This window comes from Etheostoma cragini, chromosome 4, assembly GCF_013103735.1.
Source record: "Etheostoma cragini isolate CJK2018 chromosome 4, CSU_Ecrag_1.0, whole genome shotgun sequence".
NCBI classification, from domain to species: Eukaryota; Metazoa; Chordata; class Actinopteri; order Perciformes; family Percidae; genus Etheostoma; species Etheostoma cragini.
In genome coordinates, this window is record NC_048410.1 from 11,742,952 (window position 1) to 11,768,361 (window position 25,410).

Here is a 25,410-nt window from a genome sequence, read left to right on the forward strand (position 1 = left end):
TGTACAGTTTGTTTTGTAAAATCATGTTTTTAGATTTCACAGTACACAGTTTCAGCAAAATGTGGGTGGTGTTTCTCAAGGAAACTTTAAAGGAAATGACATGTAGGACAGCAACTAACGATTATTTAAATAATTTTTTTAATGATTTAAAAATAAATAAACTGATTTTAAACTATGTTAAAATCAACAAATCGATGAACGGACTAATGGTTGTATTACTAATGGTCATTAGCAGCTCTAATGATGCATGTACTGCATGTTTTAAGCCATACAGTTTGCACGTTTGTTAATCCTACATTTTTATGGCACCATGAAATTACTTACAAACAACCTAATTAAAAGAGGTAGTGTTACATAAGTAACCTTACAATTAGGCATAATGTATGGTTTCAATTTGCCAATTTTTAAAAGAATAACAGCAGCCTAATTAGTTATCAGATTAGTTGAAAATATGACTGAATAGCCCACATCAATAAATAATAAGGTTAGTCAAATAAAAAAGCGAGTTTAAAAAATATGTTTCTTTAACTCCAATTCAAACTTCATTTACTTTACTCTCCTATTTTTCTTTCACTTTTCAGCTATTTCCTCTTTTGGTCATTGCACAGATTTGATCATTTATTCAATCTATTTTTCTCGTGCAACATTTCCTGCATTCCTTATGCTTATATGATAATGAGCTGGACGTCTACACACACAAAAATGGATAATGATACAACCGATGTTTGCGTTTGTAGTCGGGACTGCATCCGATTTCAACTTAAATCACATAGAATAGCATATAGCGTCTGTGCTGTAAGAGTTGAGCTCCTATACGTTAAGATTACATCAGATATTAAAATCGAGAAAGTGTCTGATAAGAACAAGCAGGGCATCCTGAGAGTCCTCCCGGGTTGCGTGAGTGTTGCGGGAGGGTTGCGCGGTGGTGGGGAGGTGAGAGCTGTCCGGTGCTGAGGAGGGAAGATGAGCTCAGCGCGCGCTGGGGGGCAGGTAACGTCAGCAGTCGGCCGGAGCAGGGAAAGACGGTACACACACACACACACACACCAAGTGTTTATCGTCGCTTAATCACACCGAGCCCCATTAATAAAGGGCAGCTAATCAGCTCCGTGTGACTCAAGTTCGCTTTTTAATTCCGATTTGTGAGTGCCTCGACAGCATCCCGCGCCCTCTGCTTGGCTTGAAATGGGATGATATGGGATTTTTCATGTCGACGAAGAGCGGAGGGATTCTTGCTTTTGCCCTGGGTAAGATATCTCCAGCTGCTCCCTGGGTTTTATTTAGGCTTCGAGCCACTTTGGATGGGTTGACACAGAAAACTGCCTTAAATCTTTTTTTTTTTTTTTTATCGATTGTAATCTTTATTTATCTCCATTAATCTCCATTAGTGTTGCACGGTGGTTATGCGACTTGCACTGTAGCCAACGGCTTGTAGTAGCCTGTAGCCTACCCATCGACGATGGATAGCCTACTGGGTGTCCATACTTGTTGTAGGTGATTGTGTGCAAGCTTTTGGACATAGCCTACAAGATCCAAAACTAAAAACGCACAAAAGTCCTTATTTTTCTCAAATGTCACTTTTTCCTTAAATTTTGTACTTTATCTTGTCTTATTTTAGATTTTCCTTTTGCAGAATTTTGCATTTGACATGTTTTAGCGTTTAAATTGCAAATAGCTCTGAACAGAGCATTGCACCCCCTGTGGAAGGATTATGTGGGATGCTGTGGACAGGACTATTATCTGGTAACATCTGTTTCACAGCCTACCGCCCACTTACTCTCTTAAGTGAAGTATTACAATGAATGTTGAAAAATGTTGCTATGTAGTAATAAAATTACAAAATCAAACACAAATTGAGTAAGATATTGTTTTTTATTGTGAAAAAGTGGCATAAGCAGTATCTGAAGTGGGAAGATGCTAGAGAAAGATGAACCATACAGAGATTATTTCACACACAAGAAAAATACCAAATCATAAATACATGAATATAACTTTTGCTTGTGCCTATAAAGTCTGGTCAAATAAGCCAACACCTGTGTCTTTTTTTGCAGTGTTTCTGTCCTTGATGTTGCCAGGAGACTCAGATGCAGAGGTGAATTGTGAGAACATTTACAAGGACTTTTCTGATTGTGTCCTGGAGCTTGGAGAAAGCATGGACAATTATCAGGAGAACGTGACCAGCGAGAGGGGAGTGGAGGCTGTATGCAGGTGATAACTTAATCAGTAAGCCATTGTGTGAACAACATGTAGTGTCCATTTGTGCATTTGGGACATCCCCAATGGAGTCAGTATGTTGTTTTAAACCTTTTAACCAGAGAATGCGAGAACTGACAAACCGGCTGTGATCGGTTGGAAAAAAGACCCTCAAGTAAAACATCTACAGCACTGTAAAGAAAACTTTATTTTAGTTTAATTTTAAGAAGTAGTTCATAATTGATTTAATTACTTAGGACTGTTACAACATAAAAGTGTGCATCTTTTGACAAAATACTAAAGAGAAAAAGCAGCTGCCATGATCTCAGAGAGAGAATAGAGAAATGAATGGTGCTGAGACACTGAGCCATTGTGCTAAATAATTTATGATTTTGCTGCAGTAGTAATGAAATTCCAGGGATGTTTTTGTCATTGTTACTGCACACACACTCTACAACCCCACCACATTATTGAAGACAAAGATTTACACATTCTGTTAAAAATTGCCCTCTTGCAATATCATCTGTGATATTGTTTCACTTGCTGGTGCCGTTGCCATGGTAATTAAAGCTCAGTTTGACTTACTTGAAGCCATCGTAGCCATCTGAGTGATAGATTACTGGCAAGATAATTAATCCACAACAGCAGTGTATGTCTGAATGCTGTAGCATGAACGGGATGAATTCTTGAGTGAAATGGCAGACGCACTGATGATCTGATGATCCTTTGTTTTCCACAGCCACTGGGAAGCTTTCCACACATGTGCCCTCACAGCGCTGTCCGACTGCCAGGAGGAAGTCAGCTCCATCTGGGAAACTCTAAGGCAGGACTCCATGAAGATGCGCTTCCAGGGAAGTCTGTTCGACCTGTGCAGTCCCAGCTCCTCGCCCAGCATAAGTTTTCCTCTTGCTGCCCTCACCCTGCCACTGATAGTGCTGATCATGACTTAGCCCAACTGGTACCCAGTATAGATGGGGTGAGGTGAAGGTGAGGAGATGGGAGGGGTAAGGAGGAGGGCCTCAAATTCCCTTGGGTTAGTTTCTCTTGAGTTCAAACTCAAAGCCAAGGATTTAAGAGGGACAATTGTTTTAATAAGGATTATTTTGACACCGAGCCACAGAGTTCTGTGACAAGCCAATCAATATTTGCTGTGATGAAAAATGTATAAAATCTCCTTAAGTACTTCAGCTTGATCCTCCCTTATGTCTGAAAACTGATATTGTAGTTTAGAAAATTACTATCAGCCAATTTATCCGTCCAGGCAGACTAAGCATACATTCTAAGAATTCAAGGGATTACAGCATGTGTGCAGATCAGAACAGTCTGCAGGTACACACCAGTGGCTCTGGGTTACTAACATACAAGGAGTGGACACAATAGGTGCATCTCATAACCCTTACATTGCCTCCTCGACTCCTCCCCTTGTGTCCCCTTCCTCACATCTTAGTCCCGCCCACCGAGGAGGTACGGAGAGAGACGCAAGGAAATCTTGGGAGGAGAGAGGAACCATGGAAATGTGCTTTTAGAGGGATGAGACTTCCTTTCCTCTGAAGCGTCACATGAATTTGTCAGCTGAACAGGCGGAGTTAGCATCTCTTTCAGCTGCACGGCTTCCAGTTAGGCTGCTCTTGTGTATCCTTACTCATGGCTCCTCGGTGAGCCCTCCTCAAAGCTCGCTCCTCGGGGCAGAAATGAGAACTTTAACACAGCCTTCACAGAGGAGGGACATAACAACTCCTGGCTCAGCCAAGGACCGAGGAGTCAGGAAGCTATCAAATAAGGGTTATGAGATGCATAACACCTGTTCATTCATGATCATTATCATGTTTAGTTTTGTGGATTCAACTCTGAGGTAATTGTGGAGTTATTTTAATAATATTCTAAGACAGCAAAGTGTTAATGTGTTTTGTGCCCATGCCTTGTAACATGGATTGTATGGTTTTGTCCTGATAGTTAAAGGAATGGTTCAACATTTTGGGAATTGGAGGCTGAGATCCATACCACTCTCATGTCTGTACACTAAATATGAAGATACTGCCGGAAGCCAGTTAGCTTAGCCTTGCACACAGCTCCTATGGCCATGAAATAGTTTGACACATCAATTGCGGTAAAACCAGCTTTTGTATAGATTAAACAAATAACATGTTATGTAAAAGATATGATAGCTGTTTCCCACCAGTTTTCTTGTCTTTTAGCTAAGCCAAGCTAACTGGCTCCTGGCCGGAGCTTTCTATTTAGTGTACAGACACATCGATTACTCGGCAAGAAAGCAAATACTGATAAGCGAATTTCTGAATTAGTGGAACTATTCCTTAAATTAACCAACACCAACACCAAAACACAGATTTTAATCTCTAGGGAGTTTGTATAAATGCAGTCAAACCATTGTGATGTACTTGGCTGCCACGGTGTAAGAAAACATTTAAAGGAGCACTTTACCTAAAAAAACAGCAATATCTTAGAAAATTCTTTGCTCTAAATCATTGCAAGCAAAACTGTTTGAATATGTTGATAACGTATTGCTTGGTGATAGGACCAAACCTAAAGACTGAACCAGACATAATCGGACAGGCTTAATTACACTAGAGCAAGCAACTAAACGACCTTCAGATGTACTAAAGGTGAAATGCCCTTTTAATCTGTTTCCAAGTGTAGTAAATGTATGTGCAAGTGACAATCAAGCCACTTGTTTGTGACACTTTCGACCCTTTTTCCACTTCAGCCCACTGTGGCTGATGTTGCACAGCTGCTATAAAGACCCCAAAAACAGACATCCTAACACGGCATCACACATTCACTCTCTCAGAACCTCGCCTCACGCTTTGGTTTAGTCTTATGTCTGATCAACTAACCTCTTGATGTTTGTGTAAAAAGAAAATCTAAAGTGTGATTGTTCAGTGTTTCATTATTGCCCACTCCACTTTGTGGGAAAATGCTCACTTGCAATCAACACAATATTAGTAGAACTTTACTTTTTAGTACTCTAAGTACTGCATAAATGCAATTTGTCATACAGTATGTAGATATACTATGCAGGGCTGAATTCTATTACAGAGATTTTCAAAGAAGAAGAATAATGCAGCCATGGCGTGTAATAAAAATTCACCAAATAAGCAATGCCTACTCATACGCAGTATTTGTTTACCTTTTAAACACCTATAATTAATCTCTAATGAAGTTAAATAAGTTACAGCTAAACAATAACTTTTTTTAAAATAAAATACCCATACAATCACTTTTCTATCATTAGTATTTCAATTGATGATCGACTGATTAATGCATTGCATAATTATATCAAACAAAATAGATTCAAAACTGTACTGCTCCATTAATCTCTTTCTTTGCTTTTAATTAATCTAATTTTGTGAACCTTCAAGCTTCAAAAGCAGCAAAGAACGACTGTAGTGACAGACAAAAAATTATGGGAAACAATGTGAAAATAAGCCATGCAAGATATCACTAATTGTAATGATCTTTTATTCAATATGAAATTAGTATTTAGGTAAAGTTTCTTTCCCGAGAAGGAAATATGTGTTTAATGTTACAGCAGTGGTCACCTAGATTCAGAGCAAACTGAATAGGAATGAGCGAAAGCATTAATTTGTTTTGCCTGTTTGTTTATTTAAAATGGTGTCACGATTTGCATATTTCCTTTAATGCTGATGGTCCTCATAGGCAGGCAGTATCAAAATATGGATGATTTTCTGAATATTTTCCATCATCTTTAATCCCAAATGCATGAACGTTTTATTGACTGTACTTCAGAATAATAATAATGGAATTGATGTTACCTTGGACACTGGTATTGATCTGTGCATGAAGTTAAGTTATAGCTCCTTAGTGAATCAGCATCCTTTTGATACAGATTAATTACCCACCCACCTCCACTTCCACTAGCATGTTTGCTCTAGTTTCTATTTTTTCATGTCTAACGAGTGACCGCATTATGTCATCCATTGTGTGTCTGGTGGTGAGAATACAAAAACAGTTGTGCTGTCCTCAAAGCATGAGCAATATGTACGATCTCTTTTTTTTAAAGAGAGGACTCTTATCCCTTTGTATGCTGTTGAAGAAAGCATGAAAAGGATTGCTATCATAATCATTATGAACCCTAATGAGAGTTGAAACATGGAAAGATCTTCTGAATGCAAAAACAAGATCAGTATCTATGCTTTGTTTTTAGTTTACGGATTGAAAAGCACACTATTTACAAGACTGTATAAAGCAATATATGGCAAAGTAATGTGTTTGTAATAATAAAGCTCCATGTTTAAAACATAATGTGTGAGTGCATTACCTTCAGCAAAATAATGGATAACAAAGACAAAGAAACACAAAGTGATAAATAGTGGAGCCTTTAATCGTCGCAGTAACTCCCCTGCTGTACAACTCACTCACTACAGAGTTTCTGTTTTTAGCTTTCCCTGAAGCAAAGTGTTGGTAATGAGGACCGCAACCAGTGTTTTTCAACTCGTTAGTGCTTTCCCATCTGCTTCTTTCCACCTGGACACCTAACAGAAGAGGCAGTAGTTGGAGAAAATGAGGGATCAGGGCCCGGCATGGAAAACTTTCCAAGATCTAAAGACACGCTTGTGGTTTGCCCCTCATTAAAAGTCCTATCTTTGACTTGAGAAGCATAATAGACAATTATTTCTTCACCTAGTTTCCTGACTGATATTTACAAGTTTCTATATGAATTTGTAGTGTTTTATTAAACATCATATGCACACAAGTACTGGCATTGTACCATAATTTAGAGGACAAAGTATAATACCTTGTCTGTGATGTTTCTGGAATGGAAACAAGTCTGACAATTGAATTACTTCATTAGGTCAATCGCTGAAGTTCTTTGTATTTAAATATATCATAAAAGCCAAGGTTTACGTTAAAGAATGCAAAGGTCTCATTGCATGTAAAAACTCCTAGAGCAAAGACTTAGAACTTAGAAAGAGTAGTCATGGGTTTGAACACAACTTGGGATATACGCCCATTTGCTTTCTTGTCAACAATTAGATGAGAGGATTAATACCACCCTCATGTTGGTTAATAAATACGAAGCTACAGCTGGTTAGCTTAGCTTACCGTAAAGACTGTAAAGGGGTAGGAAACCGCTATTTTGGCTCTGAACGGTAATACAATATGCCTACCAGCAACTCTACAGCTCATTCACATGTTAAATCCCGTTAATCTGTATATTAAAAAAAAAAAAAAGATCTTTTTTTTTTCTTCACTTTAGTTTTAATCAAACAAGATAAAACATGTTAATTATTGAGTTTATGAGGTGCTGGGTAGAGCTGCACAATTAATCCTAATTTTATCAAATTTGTTTTGTTTGTTACAGATCCTCACAAAAAAAACATTCACACTTCAGTCTTTTAATTTATTTTCTCAATGAAAATGAGAATAATAATATATGCTCATTCCCTGCAATATCGTAAATCATATCGCAATATCAGTCAAAATAATCACAATTAGATATTTTCCTCATATCGTGCATCCCTGGTGCTGAGTTTAGTTTCTTAGCCTTTGGACAACACTCTAGCGTTTTCAAGTTTCCTGTCCTAGCTATGCAAACCACTTGCTGGCTGTAGCTTCATATTTAACAGATACAAGCGTGGTTGAGATCTTCTCATCTAACGCTCAGCAAGAAAGCCAATAGGTTCATTTCCCATTTTCCCAACTATTGTACAACTTTTATATATTAACCACTGCGGCATAATGATGCATGCCCATGATTTAAAAAAAACAAGAGACTGCATAGTCCACACTTTCAAAGCATCAGAGGTTCGACCTGATGGTAACCACACAGAATAAAAAGATTTACAAGTATGTGTTAAAAGACCTGTAATACTCAAGTAACAGGCGATTCACCTAGACAAGTTTTAAAAAGCCATCGCTGAATGACAAAACGGATATTGTTCCACAAACAGTGAATGTTTTCAGAATCAGAGACAAAGTCTGTTGTCAGAACACAGCTGGTAACTGACAGACTGTCCCCAAAGTGGCCACCATGTCTGCATAATACATCATGTCACTAAGACGGAAACAAACAGCACTAGCTGTGCAAAATGTAGTACAAGTTTGACAAGGAAGGCCTTGGGAGACTGAAAGTGCAAACTTAATCCAGAAAGCTAAAAATAAGCCCGACTAATGATAATGTGTTGAGAGATTATAAAGAAGAATACTTTTTCCTACATTTTGATTGATACAATGATCGATTACTGTCTCAGAAAACTATAGTATTCCTGTTTGAACACTGAACCTATTAACCAACATTAAACCTAAAGACGACCTGGTAAAAAAACGTGTTAAAAGCTGTGATGGAGGTGATTTTGTACACTGACAACTTTAAAGTGCAGTGAGGTGCAAGTGGAACTCTTTAATTTTAAAACCAAAATATCCTGTAACATGATGGTCATGTTTGTTTTCCAACCCAGTAGTCTTGTAATAATACCAACACAAAGAGAAAAAAAATGTCACTGCTGTTGCTCTTCTGCTACTTTTTAAGACACATGTATCTGCTCTCAAGTTTCAATTTTTCATTTCTGGGTGCACATACCCAGAAAAAAAACTAAAAATATTGCAATTCTTAAAATAATGGAATGGGGTGCTCATGCTAAAATGAAAACAAAATCCTATTAATTTGAATAAAGTGTATAGTTATTAGGTTCAGAGAGATGTGTAAACTAATGTCTGCTTTTATAAGCAATAAAACATGTATCTCATATGCTACAGAGTTAATACTGTCCAACATTTGGCAGACAGCTATGAATAAATACATCAATTCATCTGGTGTGTCACTTGAAGCTGAGATGGATGACGATCCAACGTCTTAGCTGCTGGAGGTACATACTTCATTTCTTTTGCAAGAAGTAAAAAGCCTTTTCTGACAAAGTTCCTCAGGGGTTAACTGTCCATAGAATTTTGGCATGGTGTCAACAACAATTCACAGGTTAGATTTGGGTCCGCTATTAACTGGAATAGCCCTTAGCTCAGTTTGCATGCACAGGTACTCTCCGATTACAGCCATCAACGCCATACAGGCTACATTGACGAGCCACCAGGATAGGGCAGCTGGAAGATGAGCATTATATATCCAGCAGCCGATCATATGGAAGAAGTGCACAGTGACTGTGAAGTCCAGACACTGTTTCCCCCGACGGATGAAGAGCCACAGACCGAGTGCGCTGTAGGAACAGAGACACAGAAAAATTATGTTATGAGCCATACTAATATATGTTTCAGGTAACATTTGTTCGGATACAAAGATGCAACTGCAAAGTTATACACACAACGAACATTTACGGGGTTATATTTTATGTTTATGTAAAAACAAATGTGTATCGTCCAACTGGTGAAAATCCTCCAGTTGAGCAGCCGAGAGATGTTTGACAACCGCATTTGAGTAGGAGATGTCAAAGCTCTCATCTCTTTGGATGTTCAGAGGAAAAAAAATTATAGAAATGACTTACCAGGTTAGAGAGTTCAAGATGAATGCCATCAGTATAAGCCTGCCCTGCATTGTTGCAAAACCAAGAACCTGCCAGTTCAAGCAGAGCAAAGATTAACATTTTTAGCAGCCTACAAATGTGCCTCAAACATACGTCACACAGCTGGCAGATATCTCAGAACTTACTTCATAACTGAAGATCTGGTCCAGTGACCGACTAGATTGCACCAGACTGTCCACTCCAGCTAACCACAGGCCCAAGAAGCTGTAGTAGATGCACTGCATCAACACAATCTGACTCACTATGAGGACCGGATCCCAGATGTAGCTGCGAAAATGACTGGCCATTGTGGACTGACGTTACACGTACAGGCTCAAAGGTTGTTAACAACTGGCCCCAACTGTTACCAGCTGGGCCATCCAGTGTGACCAGCGTGTGCTTTCAAAATCTGAAACAAAAAGAGAGACATTTAATAAAATGCTTTAACATAGTTCCCATCTTGAGTTTTATATCTTAGCCCAACAGCTTTTTTTTTTTACAAAGAAATAGGACAACAACTTTAGGAGTTAGTTATGAAACTAATAAGAATGTTGAATAAACTGACTGTGGAATAAACTAACAAGGATGTGAAATAAACACAATATGTGTATCTCAAATTTAAACCTCGAATACAGCTAAGTAGATAAAATAAATCAATATGAAGATAGATAACAGAAAAGCAGTAACGAATAAACCCAATGACATTAACGCAAACATCAACCTGTGTATGTTAACAGCTACTGTGTATAGTTTAGCTCGGATCTCGGTAAATTAGCAGTCATAGCTCCCACTGAGGGCTACCAAACAAGTTAAATATTGAGCAGTTCCAATAACATGCATGATGACATTATAGGAGAGTGAATGGTCCTTTCAATAGACTGTATATAGGTAAAAGCCCCGTTTAATGTTCACGAAATTCGTCATAAAGAGAGGGCTAACCGAGCACTGCTAGCTTTTTCTCCAACATAAACTCAACGATTAGCAAACGCTTAAGTTAACAAATTACAGCCTGTTAGCACCGTTTCGCGGGAGACATAACGAGTCGAACCCCTTAAACAAACGTAAAAGCCATGTTAAGACAGAAATGTAACTGTGGTTGGAAACAACACCAAAACTGAAGTATCTTTCTGGTCTAACGGTGCCACATAACAAGAGAGGACCAACAAGTTACACCATGTTAGCATGGTTATTTTCTTTATGAGCAGCGGGTGAACAGTTTTAAAATCACATCTAGACATCTGATACAGACCTGAGTACTGAATAAGAAATCTTTCAGGGTGTCGTATTAGCAATAATGACTTCGGTTGCTTACTGTTTTTATAACTCTACTGTTAATTAAACGGGCCTGTTAATCTTAGCTACCTTGAACCTTGTTAACAACACGGAAGTCACGGTGGAGTATCCGGAAAAAAAACTTAGCAGCTAACACTTTCTTTTCAAAAAAAAATGCCTTAGCTGCATCACTGACCAAATGTGTCCCGAGTTTCCTGTGAAATTAGTTTCCCGCAAACAACTGAGACCTACAATCTCTCACCTATATGGTAGCTACGTTTATTTTGTCCACGATGCACTCGATGTTTTTTTCTTTTCTTTTAATGTAAGTGCAACGTTTATTTTGAAATCCTTTCCGTTTTATCTTCCGGAGGATGTAACAATACTTTCAAATTAATACACTTTGTAATAAAAAAAAGAAATAAAGAAATGAAACAACAAACCACAAAAAAACATGTAAGTTAGGGAGAGTTATATGAGAGAGGCAATTTATTCCAATACCAGATCATGCCCCAAATACTCTCAATTAATTCGGAAAGCCCAGTTTGCAAGATGACAACGCAGTTCTATCAAAACAGGAATTTTGTGCTAAAAAGCTGTTTCCGGTGTCCGGGTGGAATGACAACGTATGCATTCATGGCGTCAGACCATACTGTATATATATTAACAGTTTATGCGTCAGACTTATGTTTAAAACTAATTGTCACACGCGCCTTCCATCTCCCTATGTAATAGTTTTATACCTGAAGCTGCCTGCACTCTCGGTTGTTGAATTTCAGCTGAGTGTGTGAAATCTTATTAACTCGTGCATGTTTTATTGCGCCTACAATGAACTTTGGACACCACATCCATGTTTAGTATTTAGCTCTGCACATTTGTTGACTGGGAAGAAAAATCATATTTTCACGTCATGTTCATGCATTGTTTTTTAATTGTAAAGTTACTTAATTATTTTGTATAGGGTTAGACGAAACATCTTATAGTTGTGAGTATGATAACAATACGACAGCTCATAAAAATGAAGATGAAACCATGCATTGGTGTTCACAGGAACCTTGCTTGTTTGCAGCGTGCTGTGGGTAAGAAGGTTCTTTATTGTGTTTTGGATTACTGGAGAGCTTGTGTTTGAGTTGAGCAGTGGAAATTATTTTTATCATATACATTTATTATTGCAGCTTTTACATGAAGGTCAGATTGTAATCTATGTGAACATCTAATTTACATTTCCCTAAAGCCGCTGCTGTTACGTGTTTAGTGTAAAATAATCACAAAACATCATTTAGAAATCATGCAAAAGTTATTTTTTTGGATTAAGATTATTATTTAGACTGAAGTGCTTGTCTAGAAAATAATGCCTGCAATCTTGACCAAGGAGGTTATTTTTCTGCAAAATTTCTCGTCATGAGTTTTATAAGTAAGCAGCTCAAAATCCCGTTGAGATATGTAGAATTAGACACGTATTCGTTTAAGTTTCTAAACTAGGAAGGTTTTTTTGTGCTTTTTTTACACGTGAACTAGCCTACTGCACTCAAGTCAGTGAAAGCATCTGGCCCACGTGTCTTCTCATTGGCTAAAGTTATGTAATTTATTTGTACATGCAGAAACATACAGTACAGCCGTGAGAGGGTACATGTCAAGTCAAGGTTGGCTATACCCGTAGGGTTAGTGATTTGATTCCGAGCTCCTCTTGTCTACATGCTGACATTGAACCTATAATGCTCCTGCCTAGCTGCCAAATGCATGCCAATGTTAACATTTCTCCACATCAAGGTCTGTTGGATCATAATCAGCCCTCTGATACTTGTATTGTTTACAGCATTTGAAATACACTATTATCTGCAATTCCTCTCAGAGCATTTTCTTTTTCTCCCCGTAGGTGGAGTTCGGTGGAAGAGCAGCTTTAGACAAGCCCCCGTACTAACAGCTGCTCCTGTTCGTGCCCTCATGGATGAACAAATCAGCATTAAAGGATCTTTCCTGCCCCCAGAGTGTCCCGTCACAGTGTGTGCACAAATGCACAGTGATGAGGGTGATCTATGGGAGGCATTTGCCCATTATCACACAAATGCAGATGGCACTATCAACTGTGAGTCACACTGAGTTTCGCAGTGCAGTATTTTGCATGTTGGATTATATGTAATTCTTTTAGAATAACCACAAATGTGTTCATTTTGAAATTATTGTAACCACTTCGGCTTTAATGCAGGCAGTTGGTAATCTTATCCCTTCTCTGTCTTTCTGTCTCCGCAATAGTGTCTAAGGATCATTCAGTCGGGGGTTCATATTTGGGCTGTGAGCCAATGGGACTCTTCTGGGGACTGCAGCCGGCTCCTGGTGCAAGAGAAGGTTTGAGGCAGGTGATGGGACCAAGTTTACTGACAGTTTAAGAAAAAATAGTTTGTGGCATCAAACACAACTGTGTGTTGTCTTATAAACTTGTTTCAAATCCCAACAACTCTATGAACCCTACTAATAATGGAGCCTCGCTGTTGTTCAAGCAGGGCACAGTGGTCATTTTAAAGTCATATTTTTTACACACCTTCCAATTATATATGGCCGCAACTTAACTCAAACAATTAGTTGCTTCATAAAAAAAAGATCTGGTGCTCATTCATTCTATTATTACAGCCTTTCAGCAGTGACCTAGCTACTACCAATACTGAGTGCTTCCCACAAATGCAACCACCTCCTGCAATCACACCCTTATAATTTAGGTAAATTCTAATGAAATGGGGATTTCAACTATATATCAGATCATGTCCATCTAATTATGTATTTTTTAAGTTTGTGTCATGGTCACAGAGACTTGTTCTTAATTATTAAAGTAGAAGAGCCACACTGCCAAATTCAAATACTTATATACTATACTTGTAATTTTGCAATAAGTTGTAAATGGTTGATGAGAATTTCCTGACTGAAATGGATTCTTTCTTACAGGCTGAGGAAAAAAAACGTAGAGACTCCATATAAAATGCTCTTGTCCTTAATGGAGGGCCATGTTTCACCGAGTAAGAGGCAAAGCAATGAGCTGGCTGCAGTTATTACTGAGCGCTGGTACATGGCACCAGGCGTACGGAGAACAGAGATTCGTCAGGATGGAGTTGTGGGGACTTTGTTTTTACCGCCCGGTGAGCACAAGATTTGAAGCATTCACTCACAAATTTTAAGAAGCCGTGGACAGAATGTGTCCTCTGAACAGCACCTACTGTTCTGATTTCCTGCAGGACCGGGCCCATTTCCAGCCATGTTGGACCTGTGGGGAATGGGTGGAGGACTGGTAGAGTACCGCTCCGCCCTTTTAGCATCCAGGGGCTATGCTAGCTTGTCCCTTGCCTACATAGGGCACAAAGATTTGCCTGGCTCACCAACGCAAATCAATGTTGGAGATTCATATTTCGAAGTCAGATGAGATGCATTTCTTCTTTCTGCATCATGTATGCGTCATACTTAAAAAAGCTTACATGCACTTTGATTATTTTGTAATAACCTAAAATACCCAATGTGTTTGTTTCGACAGTCAGCATTCCACTTACTCCAAGATCATCGTCAAGTGTGTGTCGACAGAATTGGGATCATAGGTCTTTCCTTTGGAGTCTACCTGACTCTTCGAATTGCCACCAAGGCTGTTGTCAAAGTATGTCCATTTCCTAATATACAGTTTGAGCTCCATAGCTCTATGCGATGAAAAAATAATTATGACTTTTATTTAAGTTAGCCAAGTTTACATTGACTTTCATCACTTAATGTTCTTGCCTCCAGCCAGCCTGTTTGATTTGCGTCAATGGCCCAGTAGGAAGTACCGTCAAGTTCTCAGATCCAGATGGCAGAACTGAACGCCAAAGGTAAATGGTAATGTAAGACACAAATTGTAAGATATTATTTGCAAGAAATCTCTGTTGGATTATTGCAGGAATCTATCTGATGTGTTTCGTCTAGTACTAGTTTTAGTCTTAGGGCATTGTTAATTTACATGCCTAATTGATTGAGATCTACAAAAATAGCTTTTCTGGTATTAAACCAGACTTTAGGAATTTGAGAAGCAGAAAATGTTTACTGTGTCACTGAGGTTGATTTCAACAATGTCCCCAAAAAATAACACAAGTTGTGATTTTCTCTGTTAACTTGTCCTTTTGTAGTGACCAGCAGTATTGGACATATAATGATCAAGGCCACGTCAGTTTCAAAGACGTCTCCTTGCCTGCAAACCTTTTGCCTGAGAGCAAAGTGAAGGTTAAGATTTGAAAGTCCCCCCTGAACCCACCACCACAACACACATGTACTTTGTACACACTCATGCTTACAATATAACATGTCAAATCCAAATCCATTTTGATATTTTGTATCAGTAAGAGAAACCAGAATCTTCTCCAGGATGACATCTTGTGTTTTTGCAGATTGAGCACCTCACCTGTCCATTAATGTACATAGTGGGTGAAGATGACCTGAGTGCTTCAAGTATAGAGAGCGCAAACCTGGTAAATTGTCTCATTTATTTTTTTTCAGGATTACAACTCATTGATGTTGGAAAGCATTTAAAAGTAGTCATTGATAAATAGTCAGTGAAATTCAAACCTGGATGCTGCAAAGGCCTCAGCCTATGAAACTGATTTCTAAATGTATTCAATGTGGGATTAGCTTTAATGCTCCTGTATGCACTTGTTTATAGGCTCACTGTAAAGTTATTGGTTGTTGTTACAGTGCTGTGTTATTGATCTTTAGATTAAGGAGACCCTGATGGCTGCAGGTAAGTCCCAGTTGTTCACCTGTTTGTCGTACCCTGGTGCCGGTCATCTGATTGAACCGCCTTACACACCAAATTCAAGAGCTTTCCTGTGGAGCGTCAAACCACAAAAACGTGAGCGCTGCATTAAAATTGCATTTTTCATTAAGCCAAATCATATTTTATACTTGTAAGTACTTTTATAATGTGAGACTGGTCATTATAGAACAAGTAACTGTTATGAAAGGTAATAATAATCATGATGCTGCCCCGTTTTGTTTCTTCTGCAGTGGTCACCCTGTGGGGAGGTCACCCAGCACCCCACGCTGCTGCCCAGGAAGATGCCTGGAATAAGATCCTGGATTTTATGCAACGTAATCTGAGATGGTGAACTGGTAATTTTAAAAAAATTTAGAGAGGCCAGTCCCTCCCTTTCCGGTGGATCACCATATTTCAGAAACAGTTACGTACGGTTGTGAATCAGGAGAGACAAATCATTTTTTTTATCCTGTCTGAATTGAGCCATGGATTTTACATATGATATTCATCAATTTAAAAGATAATTTTGCAAGTCAATAAAGTCTCAGTTTGTCAAAAAACTGTTGAAGTATAAAACTTTGAAATTACGTAACAAGAAAGCTACGATGGCTGTGTGTTTTGTACTGGGATGTAACGTTACTCACACGAGCAGCGGATCTCGGCTGATAAAGAGATGCTTTTATAAAAAAACACCAGGCAAGATAATTTTACATGTGTTATGGAAAATAGCTAAGCTGGCTAGGTCTGTGTCATGTTTGTGTGAGCTGTGTGTTTAGATTTTCAATAAACATCAATTTGGTCTAAATCTTCTCAGACAACATGTTATGTACACAAATCACTCAGCCCCATTTCGAACAAGTTAGACACTCCGTTTCTGTGATCCTCAGATGTTTAATAACTAATAAGTAGCTATACATGCTAACTAATCATTATGATCGTTTGGGATGAAGAGTTCATCGCATGCTGAGGTAACCATGGCGATGAAGGTGATGAACTCTTTGAAGTCAATCTCCAGGTCTCCGTTCTGGTCAAGGTCTGCAACAAGCTTATCCAGAGTTTCATTCTCTTGAATTTTCTGTTCAGCAGGAAAATTGAATGAAAGGCAATTTACTTTATATATTTATATAGAGATATATTTAGCATATAGCTACACTAGTGAGATCATGCTCTTTACACAGCAGAAACCACAATGGTTGGAAGGAATTTAACTTTCTGTCATGAAGCTTGTGATACAGTAATGTTTTTTAATCATCTGTTCATTTGTCACATTTTAGACTAAGCTGGTCAGCATAGCAGTGTACATGTTAGCTTTTCGCTCGGTAAGTATCTGAGGCTTGACCTATAATAACACATCCCAATGGATTAGTTACTTTATATTTTCTATTATTAATCTGAATCTGCAAAGTAACTAAAGCTATCAAATAAATCCAGTGGAGTGAAAGCTAAATTGTTAGCCTCCAAAATGTAGTGAAGTAGATGTATAAAGTAGCAGAAAATGAGAACACTTAACTAAAGTACAAGTACCTCAAAATGTTTTATTTTTTTATCCAGCTCTGTGTGGGCAGTGTGTTTGTGCAGGGACATTCCTGCAGAGCAGCTGTGGTCTGTGCACCGATGCCAACCAGCTCAGCCCCTAATGAGAATGGGACAAGGACACCGTGCCTTGCAAACGTGTTAACGTTTTGTTAATGGTAATTGTTTTTTGTCTCTCACTTACAGACAAGTTCACAGACTCTCACTTAACATCTAAAATTGTTTTTTTTTTAATTATATAATTATTATGGGGCTGAGATTAAATTTAGGGGCCTTGAACCCCTCTAGAAACGCCCATTGCGCCAACGAGGGAATTCAAACACTGTTTAGCTAAAATCTAAACACACAGCCCACACAAAGATGACACAGACCTAGGTTTTAATCAGCAACATATCTCTTTAAGCACAGTACCTAAAATGTGGCTAAGTAGGCCACATTTCACCATTAATCTAATTTATAACAACACAAATTAATATTTAATTTTCAACAACACACATTGTAACTGTTCACAAATGCTCAACGTAAACGTGAAATTTACACATGCTTGATAAGAGTCTATTATCTTTAAGGTGTTTTTACTAGCATTATGCTATTTACAGATGCTGTCATAAACATGCCAATTTTTACAACTATAACTTACCGCTATGAATTGACTCATTTCATTGTTGATAAGCGCTTTAAGCTCTGCTTTCTTTAGCTTGCACTTGTGACCCGAGTATTTGTGGAAAACTTTGATGATAGTGACCATGCCCTCCTCCAGGTCTGACATATTCTTCCTCGAGGCCTGCAACAAAAAATGTAAATTAATTCCAATACACAATCGTTGTTTTACCCCCACCGGACCTATGTATATTTTTTTATAAAATACATGTAACATGATGCATCCACTTAACTTAACATTGTAATCATCATCTAAGAATATTTTAAGGTATAGAAATATAGAAATATTTAGTCTTTCTTACCTCCATTTGAAGAAACTCCTCTGTGTTGTAAGGATCCTATACCGCTGGTGGCTTGTGTCGACTGCCTCGCCCAGTTTACTGTGGACACTAAACCGTATTGATTCACTTGATTGATCTGCTACGCATTATGTAATGCATGACTAATGGATCTCAGTGGTCAGAGCCTCAACCAAAAAATCAGCAAAATATCTGCATAAATACAAACTGCAAATCTAGGTTACATGACAATGTCTGTAAGATTACTGGGGCTTAATTGATGTGGTTATTTCATTTGCAGTGAATATTGGTTGGAAATTTATGACATTTGTTTCCCTACAATAAGTCACCATCCTTCTAGTTTCTGGGAACTTTGGCTTCTCTGGAAGAGCCACGGCAACTGCTCATGTATGTATAGAGAAGAGGCAAGAGGGGAAAATAATATATCTTTGGATGAAAGAAGTCTTAAGAATTTGTTTTTGGGGTAAATTTCATTTAACATAAAGTTGACCTATTTCACCTTCAGAAGGAGAGGAAATGAGATGTAACTTTTCCTTATTTTCTTAACCTCTCCATCACCGAATTCTTTCAACATATATTTTCTTCTTACTGGATTAGGATAATATTCCTTTAACTTAATATTTCTAATAACTGTGTTAGTACACTTACAGTCACAGAAATCAATTCTTTGGATGTAGCGCTGCCTCAGACCAGGAGAAACTTTGGAGTACTTAATGTCTTCTCTCACTATTGATTTTAGAGATCCTGGTACAGCTTTCAACCATCTATCTATCAACACTTGACATTGCATTGAAGTTGATATTTCTCACAAAACTCCTTGTGCTGTAACAATATTCCATTACCCTCTATAAAATGAGCAGTTGCCCAGATTCTCTTGGATTTCCAGTCCTCCATGGACACAGATTTTCTGCCTATCGATATGTATATGTATCTATTATTCCAAACTGGGGTATTAAGAGGTTAAAGATTATGTCTATAGATTAACTTCCAATAGAGAAGGACCTGTTGATGGAAAGCAGAAAGTTTGACTGATAAGGAATTGCATTCACAATCACATAGAAGAAAGTAGACCCATTTTTGAAAAATATTAAGTTGGGGACAATAAACCAAAAGGACAGCCTATTATTTATTAAAGATTTTAACCATTTCAATTTCAAGACAACATCATATCAAAATCAATTGCATTCGCACCTTCATCTCCATAGTTTTATAGCAATTTGGCTGTCCCCTCACAACTAACCCTTCAATACAGCTATTCTGGATCAAAATGGGCAGCATTTCTGCTTTTATTTCTGCACCGGAGAGCTGCTGCAACCTTGTCAAAATTCCCTTCTTGGTCTCTAACAGCGGACAGGTGCCATGCCCTGAAGCTTCAGAATTTTACAATTGTCTTTGAACGCACCGCGGCTACATTTCCTGTTTCCACGCTCTCTTAATACATCAATGTTGTACGACACCACAGACAGTTTCCACGCCCTTAAAATGTTCTCCGTGCAGTCTCTGGTTGCGCTTCTGTCTTCACCTTTTGATTGTTGTTCTTAATGAGAAGACCGTTTGCCCGTCATTCGAAAGGAATCTCGCACTGACTATAGCTAGTTATAGAAACCAGAGCAGACAAACCCCAGTGATAACTTATCGCGTCATTGCCACTGTTTTACTAAACCTCTCACATTCCTGCCACCTTAATTATTTGCGGTTGGTTGTAGGTCAGACAAGAAAAACACAGCTACCGAGAGCTACAGACGAGAGGAAAATTAAGCTGTGTGAAACAAAGGCTTTGGTAAGGTTTTAATCATTTCACAGTGTTTTTTCCCTCTGGCGTTTTAAATACATTTGCTACATTATGTTACCTCATAAATGCTAAGCTAAACCCTAGAAAACATTTTCACTGGGATGTTAAGAGCAGTAATATAGTTCGCTTTCTCGAGTAATGTTGGGTGCAGTTACAGTCAAAACAACTTAATCGACATAAAAAATGTTGAGGCCTTTTATCCATCCCCAGAGAACATAATGCTACTGTTTTATTTCTCTGACATTAGGCTACTAATAGCCCTTAACAGTATTTAGGTGGCCCCTATAGTCACTCTGTAAAAACAAAAAGTACAAAATAGCCTAATACTTATACTAGTATTAGGCTTTTTTGTATAATTTTTTTTTCTCCCAGTATTTTTACTTTTAGAAGATATACATTCTATACAAAGTTCTCCATACTTTCTAAATAATTATTGGCAAATTGGGATTACTGAAGTGTTTTTGGAGAGGATGTGATCTGCATGTGTTCAAATGATTTCAGCAGAGGTGGTTTAAATCACATGCAAAGCCCTGAAGCCCTTTTCCTCCCTCACACACTTTTTTTCATAAATGCCCTGTTTTCATTTTAAGGCTATAATTAGCTCGGTATGTGCAAGTGTGACCCGTTTCCTCTCTTTCGCTCTCTCACACCCACAGTTTATGTCTCTACGTTGACGAAAGCCTCTTATTTTTTCCTTCTGTTCAGGCATGGCAGATCTGCTGAGGCTGCTGCTCCGGGTGGCTGAGAAAGCAGCCAATGTGGCTCGGGTCTGCAGGCAGGAGGCTCCCCTCTTTCAGCTCCTGGTACAAGAGAAGACCGGAGATGACAAGAACAAGAAGTTTGTTCAGGATTTCAAAACACTTGCAGACGTGGTCATCCAGGAGATGATCCGGCATGATGTTGGTGCACAGGTACGGGAAATCTGGAGTAAAGGATGGACTGTCAGAACCAACTGGAGTTGAATTGTAACCATGTCTGTTAATTTCTTAGTTCCCCGAGATGGCTAGCTACATTCACGGAGAGGAGTCCAACAAGTTTGAAAATGGGCATGGTAATGACTTGATATTGCACTTAACACACTACATGTTTAGGTTATGTTGTCAATTTTGGATATGACTGACTTTAAGGTTAAAGTAGTTCATCTAAATCACTGTTTTTGGACAGTTTAGGATTCTATTCAAGAAAAATCCCCAGATGGTTAGATGGTCTAGCATGTGTTTTGGGTCAGTTAGGGTCATGCAATGGAATATTATCAATCTAGCGCTGCAACAGGTTTCGGCGAAGGCTCTTAAGCAACTTTAACATTTCTTTCAAAAACACTTTAAGGAATGTAAAATGAAAGTTATACATCTCAGTGTTGAAGCTGTGTGGCAACAATACTGGATTATCAGCTGAGCAAAGTGGGCTCCTGCCCCAAGTCCCACGTTCCCTGCATGTCAGTTGGACTTTTGTCTTTGGCGTTTTCATATTAGGGCTGAAACTAAAAGATTAACTACATCCCCTAAGATATTTAGCTTTTTTTTGGCTTGTGATAGGAAATGTTGAACCTCCAAACCATGTGCTTCATGCTGACTTTTAGGGATGTACAGCAAAGTGTTGGGATGCAGCTGAGCACTGAAGAGACAAAAAAACTGAAACAGAGTACCTGATAATTACTCAAATAAGCTGGTGATTTTTTTGTGGACTCCAGGAAGATTAAAGCATTTATCAGTTCAAAACATGATGCATGATAAAGTGCTGTGTAATAATAAGTCACTCAACCTTGTTATTGGTGGACTAAGTACTAGAAGGACTAAAAATACAATTGACCTAATAATCTGCACCTCACAGTGACTGAAACCTATTTCATCTTAAATAATCAGAACAGAAGGCCGACACATTAATGTGTCACTGTCCAAATATTTAAGCTCACTGCCCATTTCACTCTGTAAATATTTAAAGTTATTTATTGTTAAGTAATCAAATGAAACCTCGCTGACTTTGTGTCGTCAGGAGAGAGTGTGACTGTCACAGTGTGCGGCACAGAGAAGGAGACCGCGGTGCTGCTGGCCACGGTGCTGGACGGTGATCACACAGCGGCGTCTCTGCTGGCTCGGGCCATCCACCAAGACCCAGCAACCATCGAGGCCAACACAGACGGTCTGACGGTGCCCCTCAGCCCCTCTGAACTCGGCATTTGGATCGACCCCATAGGTGAAAAAGGCTTGCGGCTTCCTGTGTGATGCAGTACATTTATCCAGAAAACACGGCAGAAAGCAGAACCTCACTGAGAACTCTGTCTCTTGTTTTTCATTGAAGATGCCACCAGCCAGTACATAGAGGGCCGAGAGGAGGTGATGGAGGAGGGCCATTTGTCTCCTTCAGGTCTGCACTGTGCTTTGGTCCTAATCGGGGTTTATCTCCGAAGCACAGGCGAGCCCGTCATGGGTGTCATCAACCAACCGTTCAACTACAAAGATCCAGAAGGTGGAGGGTAAGATGGAAAACAAAATCTGCAATGTGTCCTGTTCTACATTTTGTCGTCCTCCCCATTTACAAACACAAGGGAGCAGATTATTCGAAATACACGCGCACAAGTCACACAAGTCTTTTGTGCATCAGTACTGTATGTACCTTCCACATTCTGTCTTCATCTCTAGATCTCTTGTTCTTTGCCTCACAAGGTCACAACACACATTATGAGTGCAGTTTTTTCCAGTTAGAGTCTGACCAGACACTCCGACTACATGTCCAATCAATCGGAAAACTGTGGAGTGTGTTTAGATGATAAGGTGACTTACTACCTAATAAAACTCCTGAACCTTTTGAAGATAGAACTAGTTCTAGTTCTATCTATCTCATAGATCTAGAGATGAAGACAGAATGTGAAAGGTACATACAGTACTGATGCACAAGAGACTTGTGTGACTTGTGCACGTGTATTTTGAATATTCTGCTCCCTTGTGTTTGTAAATGGGGATATATATTGATTGCATGGCCATCTTTTACCCTTAAGGCAGCTACAATCAGTATTTCTATAATAATTTATCAAATGACAATGTGAAAGGAGTTGCTTGTAGGGATGAACTTGCAGATAATTATCACCTGAATCTACGGCTCCCTTCGGGATTATGGAGCTTTATAGTAACTTTCAGCTTATTGTTTAGCTGTCCAGTCCGTAACTTTATTATTTTGGTTCCCTCTCGGATGCAACAGGGAGCTCTTCCTTGCATCGAATGGCAGACAGACACATGTCAACTAGCATTTAGTGAAGTATTCGTAACCTGCCCCAAATTATTTGCGTTCACAGCTGGAGGGGAAAGCATTTCTGGGGGGTGTCCTGTGGCAGCATCAATGCCTGCTCAGTGCCCCGGCCCAAAGATGCACCTGGAGGGGGGCTGTCTGTGGTGCTGAGCTCCAGTGAGAAGCAGGTGGTGAAGGAAGCCCTGACCTCGCTGTGCGGCCCCAACAAGCTGATGTACGCCTCCGGAGCCGGCTACAAGATCCTGTGTGTCATTCAGGGCCTGGCGGATGTTTACGTCCTCTCAGAGGGCAGCACCTTTAAGTGGGACTCCTGCGCTCCTCATGCATTGCTCCGAGCCCTCGGAGGGGGAGTGGTCGACCTGACTAAGTGTCTACAGTCCAGCCCTGGAGGACTGGATCAGCACACAGAACTGACCTATCACCAGCCGTACCCTGGAGGTAGAGGAGCAGACCGCTGGGCTAACCATGGCGGCCTGGTGGCTTATCGAGACTGTTCTCAGCTTCGCAGCATCATCGCTCCTCTGAAAGGCAAGCTGTAGTCAACAGAGCAGTGGATGTAATTAGCACAAGCTGAAGCAATTATTGTTGCATATACTCATATTCATGTTTTCTATATTAGTAGCGAGAGAAGGATGGGGGTACAGGATGAACTATTTTAAATAGAAATAATGTCTTATTTTTAATCATATTTGCAAGTAAATATTATGAGATGAACATCTATTCTGCATGTTCGGCAAAATAATGTTTTCAAAAACTGGTCTTTGGTTTGTTATGATCTTCACAAGGCTGTCAAGATTCAGGTTAGAAAGATTTGTTCAGATAATATAAAGAATTACATTCTATATTGCTCTTGAATTTATGTCAAATATTGAGTTAGAGACTTGTGTCCTTTTGTTATAAAAACTAACAAATATCCCAGGAAAGTAGTTTACGTTGCCAGTATTGTTACCAGTTGATTAAAATTCAAACTATTGATGTGTCAGGGAGTGAAGGTCAAAGGGTGGAGTGACAGAAATAGTTTAGGAACCATTGATCTACGTGCATTCTACCAGATGTGTTGGACAAAGTTTCAACAATCACAAGAATGTTTCTCGCTTAGTTGTTCTGTTAACTTGTACGAGTGACAAGCTGTAGAGCTGTTAAGATTCAACATCTCCTTCTCGCGGCTAAACCAAAGTATTTAAGCAAGTAAGCATTATTTGGGAATTGCGTTGAGCTCAGACCTGATAAGCACTTTTTGAACATAGCCAAGCTGTTTAACAGTTTGTCTACATGTTGTATGAAGAACGGCCGTGAAGGAACGGTGCTCACTGCTAGACAGCTGAGGACTGAGCACTGCCAAAGGAAAGGTCAGGTGGCATTACAAGACTGCTTCTGACTGAGTAGTAACAAAAAATTAAAAAGTTAAGTATTTCCACCCTACTTAACCGTTAAAGGGTTATAAGTTAAATGAGACTCGGACCAAGCCGTGTAAAGGAATCTGCACCTCTTTGAAACAACTCCTTTTAAGGAGCAGAGGGATGGACGAGTCTTGTCCTCTCTTCATGGCCATAACACCGTTAGTTAGCAAGGTCAGAGAATGGAAAAGCCATTTAAGGTTAATAGGGACACACAAGAGCCCTTTTCAGTGTGGGTATACAGCCATATGAAATATTGAAGGATGGGACCTATGCTCCTCTGAAGGACTGAAACAGATTAAGATGTCTGTAATGACACATGTACCCTTACTTTCATTGTCACTGTGTATGTTTTAAAATGGTAGAAATTTGATATTCATTGTTAAATCGCTGAAAACTCATGTATGTATGGTCCTAATGAGCATAAAACAGAAAAGCAATGTGCATATAGGAAATCCTCTTTATTTTGAAAACCAGGGGAAATAAAACCCAACAGTGATACTTTTAAACTTGTTTGCCAGCCAGGAAACTCGCCTCATAATTCTCTAAAAGAAAAAACCTGATGATTGTCTATTTGTTTTGCAATACTTCCGCATATTCTGTTAAAAGTTGGAGAAGAAAAAGAGAAATCTGTGTCGGTTCTTTCATCGACCTCTTGGACTTTAACCCGCTGCCTTAACATACAGCACAGAACATTCTCAAGTCAGAGGTGGATGTGGGGAAACAAAAGCACTCTGCTCAACATGGATATAGCTGATAATCCAGTTTTCCA

The 25,410-nt window shown here is 39.1% G+C and overlaps 5 protein-coding genes across 6 annotated transcripts; 3 read left to right on the forward strand and 2 right to left on the reverse strand.

The window, feature by feature from the left end:
- Nucleotides 1-781: 781 nt before the first annotated feature.
- On the forward strand, nt 782-25,256 carry LOC117944012 (neuritin-like). Of its 2 annotated transcripts, XM_034870519.1 has the most exons (6): nt 782-1,025; nt 1,159-1,247; nt 2,052-2,208; nt 2,933-3,066; nt 10,616-10,623; nt 24,912-25,256. In XM_034870519.1, exons 1-6 carry the CDS (start codon nt 964-966, stop codon nt 24,993-24,995), a joined length of 534 nt encoding a protein of 177 aa, XP_034726410.1. In that variant the 5' UTR covers nt 782-963; the 3' UTR covers nt 24,996-25,256. The 2 variants fall into 2 exon arrangements, with proteins under 2 accessions (XP_034726410.1, XP_034726411.1); XM_034870520.1 differs by lacking the exons at nt 10,616-10,623; nt 24,912-25,256 and having other exon boundaries at nt 785-1,025; nt 2,933-6,469.
- sys1 (SYS1 golgi trafficking protein) lies at nt 8,023-11,257 on the reverse strand. The gene is made up of 4 exons (XM_034870521.1): nt 10,933-11,257; nt 9,830-10,092; nt 9,666-9,733; nt 8,023-9,380 (listed from the first exon to the last, which is right to left on the reverse strand). The coding sequence occupies exons 2-4, from the start codon at nt 9,989-9,991 to the stop codon at nt 9,140-9,142; spliced, it is 471 nt and encodes a 156-aa protein (XP_034726412.1). The 5' UTR covers nt 9,992-10,092; nt 10,933-11,257; the 3' UTR covers nt 8,023-9,139.
- Nucleotides 11,820-16,076, forward strand: LOC117944007 (bile acid-CoA:amino acid N-acyltransferase-like). Its single transcript, XM_034870512.1, has 11 exons — nt 11,820-12,034; nt 12,832-13,041; nt 13,209-13,308; nt 13,893-14,083; nt 14,180-14,355; nt 14,473-14,589; nt 14,715-14,797; nt 15,092-15,185; nt 15,350-15,430; nt 15,675-15,810; nt 15,966-16,076. The coding sequence occupies exons 1-11, from the start codon at nt 11,947-11,949 to the stop codon at nt 16,064-16,066; spliced, it is 1,377 nt and encodes a 458-aa protein (XP_034726403.1). The 5' UTR covers nt 11,820-11,946; the 3' UTR covers nt 16,067-16,076.
- On the reverse strand, nt 16,182-18,312 carry LOC117944014 (protein S100-B-like). The gene is made up of 3 exons (XM_034870522.1): nt 18,210-18,312; nt 17,888-18,031; nt 16,182-16,789 (listed from the first exon to the last, which is right to left on the reverse strand). Exons 1-3 carry the CDS (start codon nt 18,213-18,215, stop codon nt 16,637-16,639), a joined length of 303 nt encoding a protein of 100 aa, XP_034726413.1. The 5' UTR covers nt 18,216-18,312; the 3' UTR covers nt 16,182-16,636.
- Nucleotides 19,687-24,146, forward strand: inpp1 (inositol polyphosphate-1-phosphatase). The gene is made up of 6 exons (XM_034870513.1): nt 19,687-19,986; nt 20,704-20,909; nt 20,989-21,049; nt 21,991-22,191; nt 22,297-22,471; nt 23,288-24,146. Exons 2-6 carry the CDS (start codon nt 20,706-20,708, stop codon nt 23,778-23,780), a joined length of 1,134 nt encoding a protein of 377 aa, XP_034726404.1. The 5' UTR covers nt 19,687-19,986; nt 20,704-20,705; the 3' UTR covers nt 23,781-24,146.
- Nucleotides 25,257-25,410: the final 154 nt, after the last annotated feature.

Coding starts and splice junctions, on each gene's coding strand:
- LOC117944012 (XM_034870519.1), top strand. CDS start 964: ATGAGCTCAGCGCGCGCTGGGGGGCAGGTAACGTCAGCAGTCGGCCGG. Junction 1,248..2,051: donor GATTCTTGCTTTTGCCCTGG/GTAAGATATCTC, acceptor CTTTTTTTGCAG/TGTTTCTGTCCTTGATGTTG. Junction 2,209..2,932: donor GGAGTGGAGGCTGTATGCAG/GTGATAACTTAA, acceptor TGTTTTCCACAG/CCACTGGGAAGCTTTCCACA.
- sys1 (XM_034870521.1), bottom strand. CDS start 9,991: ATGGCCAGTCATTTTCGCAGCTACATCTGGGATCCGGTCCTCATAGTG. Junction 9,734..9,829: donor ACCAGATCTTCAGTTATGAA/GTAAGTTCTGAG, acceptor TTGAACTGGCAG/GTTCTTGGTTTTGCAACAAT. Junction 9,381..9,665: donor ATCTTGAACTCTCTAACCTG/GTAAGTCATTTC, acceptor CTGTTCCTACAG/CGCACTCGGTCTGTGGCTCT.
- LOC117944007 (XM_034870512.1), top strand. CDS start 11,947: ATGATAACAATACGACAGCTCATAAAAATGAAGATGAAACCATGCATT. Junction 13,042..13,208: donor TGCAGATGGCACTATCAACT/GTGAGTCACACT, acceptor TCTCCGCAATAG/TGTCTAAGGATCATTCAGTC. Junction 14,084..14,179: donor GACTTTGTTTTTACCGCCCG/GTGAGCACAAGA, acceptor GATTTCCTGCAG/GACCGGGCCCATTTCCAGCC.
- LOC117944014 (XM_034870522.1), bottom strand. Junction 16,790..17,887: donor AAATGAGTCAATTCATAGCG/GTAAGTTATAGT, acceptor CCTGCTGAACAG/AAAATTCAAGAGAATGAAAC.
- inpp1 (XM_034870513.1), top strand. CDS start 20,706: ATGGCAGATCTGCTGAGGCTGCTGCTCCGGGTGGCTGAGAAAGCAGCC. Junction 22,192..22,296: donor CATTTGGATCGACCCCATAG/GTGAAAAAGGCT, acceptor TTTTCATTGAAG/ATGCCACCAGCCAGTACATA. Junction 22,472..23,287: donor AAAGATCCAGAAGGTGGAGG/GTAAGATGGAAA, acceptor TTGCGTTCACAG/CTGGAGGGGAAAGCATTTCT.